Source organism: Elephas maximus, chromosome 12 (genome assembly GCF_024166365.1).
Source record: "Elephas maximus indicus isolate mEleMax1 chromosome 12, mEleMax1 primary haplotype, whole genome shotgun sequence".
NCBI classification, from domain to species: domain Eukaryota; kingdom Metazoa; phylum Chordata; class Mammalia; order Proboscidea; family Elephantidae; genus Elephas; species Elephas maximus.
Window position 1 is genome coordinate 53,164,024 of NC_064830.1, and position 13,770 is coordinate 53,177,793.

At 41.3% G+C, this 13,770-nt stretch overlaps 1 protein-coding gene across 9 annotated transcripts in view; it reads left to right on the plus strand.

Moving 5' to 3' along the window:
- TMOD2 (tropomodulin 2) overlaps positions 1–13,770 on the plus strand; it is a 91,090-nt gene that overhangs the window by 32,281 nt on the left and 45,039 nt on the right. For 5 of the 9 annotated variants that reach the window (XM_049904835.1, XM_049904834.1, XM_049904839.1 and 2 more), the window contains 3 exons: positions 1,758–1,855; positions 2,291–2,488; positions 4,357–4,513. In XM_049904835.1, coding sequence (XP_049760792.1) covers positions 2,363–2,488; positions 4,357–4,513 — 283 coding nt within the window. In that variant the 5' untranslated portion in view covers positions 1,758–1,855; positions 2,291–2,362. The remainder of the gene's footprint in view (positions 1–1,757; positions 1,856–2,290; positions 2,489–4,356; positions 4,514–13,770) is intronic. The other 4 variants (XM_049904838.1, XM_049904831.1, XM_049904833.1 and 1 more) reach the window with 3 other exon arrangements.

Below are 13,770 nucleotides of genomic sequence, written 5' to 3' on the forward strand. Positions count from 1 at the left end.
TCAAAGGCCAGCATAGCGGTTTGGGGACTATGGTTTCAGGGGACATCTAAGTCAATTGGCATAATAAAATCTATTAAGAAAACATTCTGCAACCTACTTTGGAGATTGGCGTCTGGGGTCTTAAACACTAGCAAGCGGCCATCTAAGATGCATCAATTGGTCTCAACCCACCTGAAGCAAAGGAGAATGAAGAACACCAAAGACACAAGGTAATTATGAGCCCGAGAGACAGAAAGGGCCACATAAACCAGAGACTACATCAGCCTGAGACCAGACGAACCAAATGGTGCCTGGCTACAACCAATGACTGCCCTGACAGTAACACAACAGAGAACCCCTAAGGGAGCAGGAGAGCAGTGGGATGCAGGCCTCAAATTCTTGTGAAAAGACCAGACTTAATGGTCTGACTGAGACTAGAAGGACTCCGGAGGTCATGGTCCCCAGACCTTCTGTTAGCCAAAGACAGGAACTATTCCCAAAGCCAACTCTTCAGACAGGGACTGGACTGGACTATGGGGTAGAAAATGATACTGGTGAAGAGTGAGCTTCTTGGATCAAGTAGACACATGAGACTATGTGGGAAGCTCCTGTCTCAAGGGGAGATGAGACAGCAGAGGGGGCCAGAAGCTGGCCGAATGGACAGGAAAATAGAGAGTGGAGAGGAGGAGTGTGCTGTCTCATTAGGGGGAGAGCAACTAGGAGAATATAGCAAGGTGTATATAAATTTTTATATGAGACTAACTTGATTTGTAAACTTTCACTTAAAGCACAATAAAAAAATTTTTTAAATAATTTTAAAAAGATGGAGAACTAATGGAAGGGAAAGAGTTACATTGTTTGTGTAAAGGATATGTAAATAGACAACCACAAATTTGAACACTGTGAGCAGTTGAATTAATAAGGGGAGAGGAACAGGATTCTCATAGCCCCTCAGTGGCCTCCTTGCTCCCAGTCTCTTTCCATGCCAATCTATTCTTCATCCCTACCGTTTCAATTGCCTTATAAAAAAAAACAGTTCTTCTCAGATTATTTGTGACTCCCCATTTCCAACAGAGTAAAGCCCAGGTTTCTTGGCAAAGTATATAAAGATGGCCCTTCACAGAAGTCACTTCTTGTCTTTAGTTCTTTCCTTTCTCCTCCCTCCATGAATCCTACCCTCTATGTCTGTCCTAATAAGCTATGATCTCCTTAGGGGAGAGGTTCATATCTTGTTCATCTTTGTATTCCCATTCTCTAGAATGATGCCTGAATTTTAATATCTCCTAATGAGAAACACTGAGCCGTGGTGGCACAATGGTTAAGAGCTCAGCTGCTAACCAAAACATCAGCAGTTCAAATCTACCAGTCTTTCCTTGGAAACCCTATGGGGCTGTTCTTCTCTGTCCTATAGGGTTGCTATCAGTTGGAATCGACTCAATGGCAATGGGTTTTTTGTTTTTTTTTGGTTCAATGAGAAACCCAATTAGGTACATTATTATTTCCCAAATGCAGTATTATGTTTCTAGGGAATATCTGTAACATTCTCTGCAAGGAGGAAGGGATTGAGGAAAAATTCACTTTGGGTGGAAATTTAGGAGTGATGTGGTATTAAAGAAGGGGTTGGAAGGAGCATGGACTATGGGAAGAAAGATTTAGGGAGTATGTTTAAAGAAACCAAAAGGAAACAGAAATAGAAAAAGAATGGGAGATGAGAAGAGACAAGTGGAGGGAATGGTTATGTGGCCAAGATTTTAGAATCTTTCTTGGTTTAATTGCAGGACAGTTACTGGACAATGTGTTCTCACATGGACTTTCCAAGCTCTCTTTCCTGAATGAGTCCCATTTTGTATTCTTCACATCACTCCTGCCTGAAAAGGCAAGTGTGCTTCTTACGGCACCTTACAATTAGCACATTGTTCTTCTTTGTTTGTCTGTGGAAAGCCAGGGGAACCGAGTAGTATGGTAGAAAGGCAGTCTCTACACTGGGAATCAAGGCCTGGCACAGTCTCAGCTCTGCTGCTTTTGGCAAGGCACTTGGCCACCTTCACCTCAGAATCTTCATCTGTAAAATGGGAGTGATAATATCTGCCCAAGATTCCTGGAAGAATTGTTGTGAAGATCAAAATAAGTAGAATAATATATAGAAAACACCTTGTAAGCTGTCAGGTTGCTATGCAAATGAAAGTAATATTACCTTTTAGTTGAACTATTTGGTCTAATAAAGGGACTGCACTGGCAGATAGCATAGCTTTGTGGCCTATTGATAGGTCCTGTTTACAGAAAAGAGATGACAGTGTTTCTTTCTTATTAGTAGTATTCTGAAGTCCCAAGAAACTGGCCCATTTAAATGTTCATGGCCTATGAGAAAGGCACCTAAGAAGCCATGGCACTCCCTTTTCAAAAAGAGCTGGAGAAATACAAGAACATTGATGAAGACGAAATTCTTGGCACACTCTCAGAAGAGGAACTGAAGCAGTTGGAAAATGTTCTTGATGACTTAGATCCTGAGGTTAGTGACATGGAATGGAAGCAGGGTGGTTCAGGATAGTGCGGGATGAACAGCAGGGCTTGGTCCTTAAGCAGTAATGTGGAATCCATGGCTCCAAAGGGAAATTCTGTGTCCTTCCCCTGACTGGTTCTGGGTCACTTACTCTTACATACTCATAGAGAACTTCAGTAGCCACATCTACAATGTGACATGGCAACTGCACCTCTCAAAACTGAATTTCATGTAAATGGAGAAAAATGTTTTCCATTAGTTGAAGGGGGGCTAGTCTAACAGGGAAAAAAAGGAAAGAGGGAAGGGAACAGATCTTACGAGCTTTCTTCTATGACTTGTACACCCTGCCCAGCACAGCAGCCCTTGAGGTAAATTGTATTATCCCCACTTCATAAATAAGGAGACAGGCTCAGAGAGGTAATTTACATAACATCCCATGCTAGTAAATGTCAGAGATGGTATTTAAACCAGGTCTTTAGCCCCAAAAGCAGACCTTTTTTACGTTTCATTTCTTCCAAATGCGTGTTGATTTTGTTGGCGGCCATCATGTTGGCCCCTGACTAATGGTGACCCCATGCACAATAGGATCAGACCATTGTCATCTACAGGGTTTTCACTGGCTGATTTTCAGAAGTAGATTGCCAGGTCTTTCCTCCTAGACTGTCTTAGTCCAGAAGCTCCGTTGAAACCTGCTTAGCAACGTGTAGGCCTTCACTGACAGACAAGTTGTGGCTACTCCTGAGTACATTGCCTGGGAGTCAAATCCAGGTCTCCCAGATGGAAGCCAAGAATTCTACCACTGAACCATCACTGCCTTCATTTTAAAACACCATAACTAACTTGAAATCTTTGGTAGTCTTACAACCGTGGATAGATTAGAATGACTGTAATAATACTAAGTAAATTAAACTGGGGTTTCTCATTTTTTTAATGGGTTCTTGAAAAGCTAAGTAACTTGTTATCTAGTTCATTTAGCAAGTACTTTCTTCAGCCTGATGTTGTCTTAAATTTGGAATCAGAAGCATTCAAAATAGTGATTTTACTATAAATTAAAATGTCACTAAAATAAAATTATTTGTATAATATTCTGATATGCCAGATACTTTGGATTTTATATTCAAATTTACTTTAAAAAATACAAAGCTTCTGTTTTTATTTTTCAAGTGTAGGGAAGGAATCTCAAAGCATAATCAAGCAGGTGTCCATATCTAACATAATATTCACTTACCTGCTTGGATGTCTCCCCAGGAGGAGGGTTAGAAATAAGAGACTGTGGCCATATTGGCAGAGTTCCTGGGTGGCACAAATGGTTAAGCACTCAGCTACTAACCAAAAGATTGGTGGTTCAAATCCACCCAGAGACTCCTTGGAAGAAAGGCCTGGCAGTCTATTTCCAAAAGATCACAGCCGTTGAAAACCAAATGGAGAACAGTTTTACTCTGCATCACATGGGGTTACCATGAGTCAAAATTGACTTGTCTGCAGCTGGTTACACCTACTGACTACTTATCAAAGTCTCTATATGCCTGCCTAGGAGCACTGTGGGTACTATGCTGGCCAAACCCGAGTATGACCTGCAAGGAAAGAGGCAATAAAGAGTGGCTGGCCTTTTGCCACCAAATTCAAGGAGGCAGCTGCCTAAGACTCAGGCTACACTAGCCGCCCATGTTCTGCCTGAGACCCTTGATAGCCCTCCTCTCAGCGTATTAGATCGGGTAGGGCCTGAGAGGTCTGCGAGAGACCCCATCCCTCAGCTCACCTCCTCAGTGACCCCAAGCAGGTATCTTTCTCCCTGCTTCACCAATATACAGAAAATGGGGTAAGGTATCGGTCAGACATACACCCTTCCTGTCCTGTCTACACCTCTGTCTTCTCAGAGTGCACTGCTGCCAGCTGGATTCCGGCAGAAAGACCAGACACAGAAAGCAGCCACTGGCCCATTTGACCGGGAGCACCTTCTCATGTACCTGGAGAAGGAGGCTTTGGAACAGAAAGACAGGGAAGACTTTGTGCCCTTCACTGGGGAAAAGAAAGGTAAGAATCACAGGCAGCATGTCTTGGGAGAAAGGTACTCTTAAGTATTGTCACAGAGGGTCAAACAAGGCAACTGACCTGGAAATAGGAAATACTGGATTCAATATGAAAAAGAATCTTGGAAGAATACGTAGGCTTACTAAAGAATACTTAGGGTGTGATGATACTCAGATTGGTTCTGTGAAAACCTTGAAACCCAAGGAAGTGCTTTTGAAAGTGTAAAGTTGTGCCTTAAAGAGGGTTCTATAGGCACTGGCGTGTTTCCCTTAACTGTGATTTTCCAGCTGCGCAAGTCCCCTCCAGGCCTCTCTGCTCCATGTTTAGGAAGGCCCTAGCACCAGATCCCTAACTTTAAATGCTGGGGTTAGAGACCAGAGCAGTTATTCACTCATTCATCCAGCACTTACAGAGCAGCTTTTCTGTGCAGAGCCATGTGCCAGCTGGAACTACAAGTGAACAAGACCTGCCTGCCCTCAAGGAATTTGGTCTAGTGAGAGAAACACTGTGGCAGAGCTAGGTGTAGCTCTGAGGAGCAAGAGGCTGTTTCTACATCCTAGGACCAAGCTCAGAACCCAGACAAGGGAAGAAGAATGGATAGCAATAGCCTGTGAAGGTTCCTCAGCTCCAGACAATGTCTTGAGGTAATAGATACTAATGAAATTGTTGATTAGCTCCTGGCAATGACAGTCTTTTTTTTTTTAAATTGACCTTTAGGTGAAGTTTTATAGAACAAACTAGTTTCTCATCCAACAGTTAGTACACACATTGTTGTATGACATTGGTTAACAACCCCACAACATGTCAACACTCTCCCTTCTCAACCCAGGTTTCCCTATTACCAGCTTTCATGTTCCCTCCTACCTTCCAGTCTCTGCCCTAGGGCTAGTGTACCCCTTTAGTCTTGTTTTGTTCCACGGGCCTGTTCAGTCTTTGCCTGAAGGGTGAACCTCGGGAGTGGCCTCATTACTGAGCTGAAAGCATGCCCAGGGGCCATACTCTCAGGGTTTCTCCAGTCTGTGTCAGGCCAGCAAGTCTGATCTTTCTTTTTGAATTAGAATTAGAATTTTGCTCTACATTTTTCTCCAGCTCTGTCCAGGACCCTCTACTGTGATCCCTGTAAGAGCAGCCAGTAGTGGTAGCCAGGCACCCTCTAGTTTTACTGGACTCAGTCTGGTCGAGGCCATGGTAGATGTAGTCCATTAGTCCTTTGGACTAATCTTTCCCTCGTATCTTTAGTTTTCTTCATTCTTCCTTGCTCCTGAAGAGCTGAGACCAGTGGAGTATCCTAGATGGCCACTCACAGGCTTTTAAGACTCCAGACACTACTCACCGAACTAGAAGGTAGAACATTTTTGTTACAGACTATGTTATACCAATTGAGCTATATGTTCCCCGAGACCATGGTCCCCACAGCCCTCAGCGCAGCAATTCGGTCCCTCAGGGAGTTTGGATGTGTCTATGGAGCTACGGCCTTGCCTTGTACAGGTTGTGCTTGCTTCCCCAGTATTGTGTACTGTCTTACCCTTCACCGAAGTTACCACTTATCTATTGTCTATTAAGTGTTTTTCCATCCCCACCCCTCCCCTCCATAACCATCAAATGTTGTTTGTTTTTGTATGTAAACCTTTTCATGAGTTTTTACAGTAGTGGTCTGATACAATATATGTCCTTTTGTGATTGACTTATTTCACTCAGCATAATACCTTCCAGATACGTCCGTGTTATGAGATGCTTCCCAGATTCATCGTTCTTTATCATTGCGTAATACTCCATTGTGTGTATGTACCACAGTTTGTTTATCCATTCATCTGTTGATGGGCATCCAGGTTGTTTCCATCTTTTTGCTATTGTGAAAAATGCTGCAGTGAACATGGGTGTACATATATCTATACGTGTGACAACTCTTATTTCTCTGGGATATATTCCTAGGAGTGGGACTGCTGGATCATATGGTATTTCTATTTCTAGCTTTCTAAGGAAGCACCATATTGTTTTCCAAAATAGTTGTATCACTTTGCATTCCCATCAGCAGTGCATAAGACTTTCAGCATCCTCGCAGCCTCTCCAATGCTTGTTATTTTCTGTTTTACTGTTTCATGCCAGTAATGCTAGGGTGAGATGGTATCTTATTCTGGTTTTGATTTGCATTCCTCTGATGGCGAGTGATCACAAGCATTTCCTCATGTGTCTGTTGGCCGCTCGAATGTTTTCTTTGGTGAAGTATCTGTTCATTTCCTTTGCCCATTTTTTTAGTGGATTATTTGTCTTTTTGTTGTACAGGTGTTGGATTTTCTTGTAGATTTTAGAGACTAGACCTTCATCTGATTTGTAGTAGCCAAAATTTTTTTTCCAGTCTGTAGGACTCTTTTGGTGAAGTCTTTTGATGAGCATAAGTGTTTAATTTTTAGAAGATCCCAGTTATCTAGCCTATCCTCTGGAGCTTGTGTGTTGTTGGTTGTGGTTTGTATCCTGTTAATGCCATGTATTAGGGCCTCTAGCGTTGATCCCATTTTTTCTTCTATAAACTTCATAGTTTTTGGCTTTATATTTAGGTCTTGGATCCATTTTGAATAAGTTTTTGTATATGGTTTGAGGTATTGGTCCTGTTTCATTTTTGCCAGTTTTGCCAGCACCATTTGTTAAAAAGGCTGTCTTTTCCCCCACTTGATGGATTTTGGGCCCTTGTTGAAGATCAGGTGACCATAGGTGGATGGATTTACATCTGGGTTCTCAATTCTGTCCCATTGGTAAATGTATCTGCTGATGTACCAGTACCAAGCTGTTTTGACTACCATAGCTGTATAGTAGGTTCTGAGGTCAGGTACTGTGAGTCCTCCTACTTTATTCTTCTTCAATAGTGCTTTACTTATCTGGGGCCTCTTCTCTTTCCATATAAAGTTAATGGTAAGGTTTTCTATCTCTTTAAAGAATGTTGTTGATATTTGGATCAGCATTGCATGGTATTTGTAAACTGCTTTGGGTAGAATTGTCATTTTCAGAATGTTGAGTCTACCTATCCATGGGCAGGGTATGTTTTTCCATTTATGTGGATTTCTTTTGGTTTCTTGCAGTAGTGCTTTGTAGTTTCCTTTGTACAGGTCTTTTACATCCCTGGTTAGATTTATTCCCAAGTAGTTTATTTTTTTTAGGGGCTATTATAAATGGTATTGTTTTCCTGATTTCCTTTTCATCGTTCTCTTTATCAGTGTATAGGAATCCAACCGATTTTTGTATGTTTACCTTGTATCCTGCTACTTTGCTGAATCTTTCTATTAGTTCCAGTAGTTTTCTCATGGAATCTTTTGGATTTTCTTAGTATCATATCATCCACGAATACAGATGGTTTTACTTCTTCATTACCAATTTGGATGCCCTTTATTTCTGTTTCTTGCCTTATTGCTCTAGCTAGGACTTCCAACACAATGTTAAACTGAAGTGGTGATAAAGAGCATCCTTGTCTTGTTCCTGTTCTCAAGGGGAATGCTTTCAGCCTCTCTCCATTGAGAATGAAGTTGGCCATTGGTTTTGCATAGATGCCCTTTATCATGTTGAGAAATTTTCCTTCTTTACCTATTTTATTGAGAGTTTTTATCAGGAATGGGTGTTGGACTTTGTCAAATGCCTTTTCTGTGTCGATTGAAATGATCATGTGATTCTTTTCTTTCCTTTTATTTATGTGGTGGATTACGTTGATTGATTTTCTAATGTTGAACCATCCTAGCATACCTGGTATGAACCCTACTTGGTCATGGTGTTTTATTTTTTTGATATGATACTGAATTCTATTGGCTAGAATTTTGTTGAGAATTTTTGTATCTATATTCATGAGAGATATTGGTGTGTAATTTTCTTTTTTGTGGTGTCTGGCTAGCTTCATAGAATGAATTCAGAAGTATCGCTTCCTTTTCTATGTTCTGAAATAGTTTGAGCAGTACTGATGTAACCTCTTCTCAGAATGTTTGGTAGAATTCTTCAGTGAAGCCATCTGGGCCAGGGCTTTTTTTGGTTGGTAGTTTTTTTTATTACCTTTCAATCTCTTCTCTTGTTAAATGGGTCTGTTCAGATTTTCAACGTCATTTCGTGTTAGTTTGGGTAGGTGGTGTGCTCTGGACATTCGTTGATTTCCTCTAGGTTTTCCGATTTTTGGAGTATAGTTTTTTATAATACTATATTATGATCCTTTTTATTTCAGTTGAGTCTGTTGTAATGTCCCCCATTTCATTTCTTTTTTCAATTACTTGTGTTCTCTCCTGTTTTTCTTTTGTCAGTTTGGCCAGTGGTTTGTCGATTTTGTTGATCCTTTCAAAGAACGAATTTCTGGTTTTGTTGATTCTTTCTAATGTTTTTCTGCTCTCTATTTCATTTGTTTCAGCTCTGATTTTTATTATTTCCTTTCTTCTGGTGGCCGTGGGCTTCTTTTGCAGTTCTCTATTTATTCAAGTCGTGTAAATAATGTTTTGATTTTGTCCCTTTCTTCTTTTTTGATGTGTGCATCTATTGCTATAAATGGACCTCTGAGGACTGCCTTTGCTGTGTCCCAAAGGTTTTGGTATGATGTGTTTTCGTTCTCATTTGATTCTAGGAATTTTTTTATACCATCTTTGATTTCTTCTATTACCCAGTGGTTTTTAAGCAGGGTGTTATTCAGTTTCCATGTAATTAATTTTTTTTCCTTACTCTTCCTCTTGTTAATTTCTACATTGATGGCATTGTGGTCAGAGATGATACTTTGTATTATCTCAGTGTTTTGGATTTTGTTGAGTGTCTGTCACCTAAGGTGTGGTCTATTCTGGAGAATGTTCCATGTGCACTGGAAAAGAATGTGTACTTTGCAACTGTTGGGTGGAGTGCTCTATATAGGTCTATGAGGTCAGGTTGGCTGATTGTGCTCTTTAGGTCTTCTGTATCTTTGTTGAATTTCTTTCTAGGTGTTCTGTCCTTTACTGAGAGTTGTGTGTTGAAGTCTTCTACTATTATTGTGGAACTGTCAGCTTCTGTTTTCAGTGCCATTAGAGTTTGCTTTATGTATTTTGGAGCCCTGTCATTGGGTGCATAGATGTTTATAAGTCTTTGTGATGGATCGTCCCTTTAATCATTGTATAGTACCCTTCTTTGTCTTTTATGGTGGATTTTGCTTTAAATTATATTTTATCTAAGATTACTATTGTCACTCCTGCTCTGTTTTGGTAGTTATTTGCTTGATATATTTTTTTCCATCCTTTGTTTTTAACAAATTTACATCTTTCTTTCTAAGATGTGTCTCTTATAGACAGCGTATTGATGGATCCTGTTTTTTTATGCATTCTGTCACTCTGTGTCTCCTTATGGGTGTATTAAGGGCATTTGCATTCAGTGTAATTATTGATAGGTGTGAGTTTATTGCTGTCATTGTGTAGTGCTTTTTTTGTGGTGCTCACATTTTCTTTGTTCCTCTTACTCTTCTGTGCTGAATTCCTTTTGTTTGTGGATTTCTTTTGTTTTTGTAGATTTTGTTTTTATTGAGACTTTATGTTTTTCTTCTTTATTTTGATGAGTAGGTCTTTTTTGAAATTTACCCTTACCTTCCTAGGTTTGAACCAGTCTATTATTACTTGGTATCGCCTCGCCTTCCTCTCCATTAGAACATTCTATACCTATACCATTTATTCCCTCCTTTATTATTCTGACGTTGTTGTCATTTACAGATTAACATCTCTGGTTCCCTGTTGCAATTCTTTTCGTTTTGGATAGTCCTTGAGGGTTCATTTCCTAGGTTGGTTTCTGGCTTGAACAATCTTGCATCCTTGATTCAGGATGTGGTCTGATGTTGTTTGTTCTCAGACTGAAGGACTCCCTTTAATAATTCTTGTAAGTTTGGTTTGGCTTTTGCATATTCCCTTAATTTCTGTTTATCTGGAAATGTCCTAATTTCACCATCACATTTGAACAAAAGTTTTGTGGGATATGTTATTCTTGGTTGGCAATTTTTTTCTTTCAAGGTTTTACATATGTCATTCCATTGCCTTCTTGCTTGCGTGGTTTCTCCCAAATAATCAGAGCTTAGTCTTATTGTTTCTGCTCTGTATATGACTTTTTGTTTTTCTCAAGCTGCTCTCAGGATTTTTTCTTTGTCTTTGATTTTAGCAAATATGATTATGATATGCCTTTGTGTTTTTCTTTTCGGGTCTTTCCTATATGGGGTTCGTTGAGCTTCTTGGATGGTCAGCTTTTCATCATTCATGATATTAGGGAAGTTTTCTGTCAGCAGTTCTTCAATGATTCTCTCTGTGTTTTTCATTTTCTCTCCCTGTTCTGGAACTCTGATCACTCACAGATTTTTGGTTTTGATTGTATCCCAAATAATTCTCAGGGTTCTTCATTTTTCTTTGCTCTTATTTCTTGTTATTCCTCAAACAGAGTTGTATCCAAGTGTTTGTCTTCAATTTTGCTGATTCTGTCTTCCATCGTTTCAAACCTGCTCCTCAGCCCTTCTATAACACTGTCCATTTCCAAAATCTTGTTGTTTAACTTTTGGATTTCTAATTGTTGTTTTTGTATGATTTCTAGTTGTGAATTTATTTTGTCATTTTGTTCCTGTATTGCTTTCCTGAATTGTTCCATTTTTTTGGTCTGTATTTTCCATGAATTTGTCTGCCTTTTCCATAAGTTTGTCTATTTTTTCCTCATTTTCATCTGCTTTTTGCTTCAACTCTTGGATTGTTCTGAATGTTAGAGATTTGAATTCCCTGTCAGGTAATTCTAGTGCCTTTTCTTCTACTGGAAAGTCATTTGGTGTTTTATATTGGATGCCTACTGGAACTATCCTGTCCTATTTTTTCATGTGTTTTGATATTGTCTACTGTCTTCAGGACATTTAGCAGTTATTTTCTTTGTTTCTTGACTGTAGATTTGTTTGTTTCCCCATACTTTTTTGTTTTATTTGGTTATGTCTGAGCAGGTGGGCTGTGCGTTCTGTGTTGTTTGCTCGTCTGTAGTCATGATACTTTTCACCTCTTTGTTCAATGGGTGGGATCAGTCATTCAGCTATGGTGCAGTAGGGCAGGTCCAGTTGAAGGGGAGGGGCTGGGATGGGTTGTTTATGCCATGTACTAGGGCCAACAGGGTGGGTCAGGAATCAGTGCTGGGCAGGTTCCAGTAGGCCATGCCTGTGCTGCTTGGAGGTATGATGTTCAGTGCACAGTGCGGGAGGCAGGAAAGAGGGGGAAGGTTGTGATGTGTGGAGCTAATAGGGGTATGAGAAAGAGGAGAGAGAGGAGAGAGAAACAGGAGCCAAAAATAAACAAGCAAACAAAAGGAAAAAGAAGAATGATAAGGAAGCTTTCTGTTGGACTGGAGAGATAAGAAACCAAGAAATGGAGAAAATCAAAAAGAAAGAAAAAATAACTAGATAAAAATTTGGAAAAGAAAAGCCCCTATGAGTTTTGGATTCCCACTGGTGGGGCCTCTAAGACCAGGGAAGTGGCTCCCAGGCTGCACATTATAGCCTGAGTGGGGGGGTATAGATGTCACACAAAACCAGGTAATCAAGAGACAGGAAAAGAAGATAAGTGTAGAGAGACGAGAACTGAGAAATGAAGAAAGAAAGGGAAAAAGAGAAAAGAAGAAAAGAAATGCCCTCAGGGATCCCACCTATGCGGCTGCACAGATTAGGGGAATGGCTCCTAAGCCATGCAGTACAGCCTGGCTACAAGGGGATCCCAAGCTGCGAAAAGAAAAAGAAAACAAACAAATCAAAACAAAACAAAACCAGCAAAAAAAAAAAAAAGCCCCAGGGATCCCACCACTGTGATGTCATGGGCTGGGGGATCAGTTCCCCAGTTTAGCATGACTTCACAGCCTTTCAAGAAGAACCAAAGATGGCACACGGAGCCAGATGTCCACAGAAAGGAAGGGGAGGTGGTGGGAGGTAAACAGAAGAAACCAAAAGAAACAGAACCAACAACAGCTCAGACCCAGCCAGTGTGGGCAGGGAGAATCCAAGCAGCCTGAAGTCATAGCAGTTGCCTCCCAGCCAGGGGACTGTGGCTGGCAGGAAGCAGAGGAGGCTGAAGTCAGGTGGGTGGGAAAGAAAGGGGGGTTAAGAAAGCATATATCACTTGTTACTGTGTGCTCTGTCTCCTGCTGGAAACTTCATGAATCTGCTTTCCCATATACCCTGTCTGTCGATCTCCAGTGTGGGTGGAGCAAATCAAAGTGGCATGGATGCTGTATTTCCCATCTGGCTGAGCCACCACAGCCAGCCAGGAAGCTCGAGGTAGAGCAGTGGGGAGAGGATGGGGGCTGGGAAAGTGTGTATCACTGGTTACCAGGTGCTCTGTCTCCTGCTGGAACTTCTGTGAAGCTGCTTCTTGTGCTCTCTGTCTGCCGATCCCTAATGGGAGTCCAAGGTGGCAGATCCATGCTGCATTAGCTGGTGGGGCCCTCTGGACATATCTGTCCTTGCTGTCTGTCCTCTGTCAGTTTCTTATTCCATTTGTTGCTTGGCTGAGTCCCTTGTCTCTTCATTTGACATTTTAGTTTCCAGGAATGATGTTTGTCTCTGTTTTACTTAGTTTTTCAGGTCTTTGCTGTGGAAGGACGGCATGGTGCTTCTGTCTATAGTGCCATGTTGGCTGGAAGTCCACAACAACAATCTTTTTAAAACACAGATCAGGGCATGTCACTGTCCTCCTTAAAATGCCAAATCCTGATGGTGGCTTCAAAGCCCCTGCCTACCTGTCTGAATTCATTGATCCCTCTTTCGATGCATCTCAGCCCCACTGTCTTCATTCAGTTCCCCAAACCTGCTGAGTTCTTAGGTGTCAGTTTAAATGTCAGGACCTCTGGCTTTGCCTGACCTATCTGTCAAAAATGGACCCCTTCAGGAGGTGGGGCCAAGATGGCTGACTAGGTAGAAGCTACTGTGGATCCCTCTTGCAACAAAGACTCAGAAAAACAAGTGAATTGATCACATACATGACAATCTACAAACCCTGACCATCAAACAAAGAACTAAGGAGGTGATCTGAGTGACAGGGGAGCGAAAAGCTGTGCGGTGAAGCAGCGAATGCTTCTAGAACTGGCGTCCCCCGCCACAGCCTTGAGCCCTTGTGGTTCCCTCGTGCCAGAGTCGCTGGGCTGATCATAGCTTCCTGAGACGGCGTGAGCACGGGAAAAAGGCCTGACCCTCGGAGGCAGTCTCGACCCAGCCAGTGCACACAGGCTACATGCCCTTCTGGAATCTCAGATAAAACAGGCTTCACCAAAGAAGATAAGTA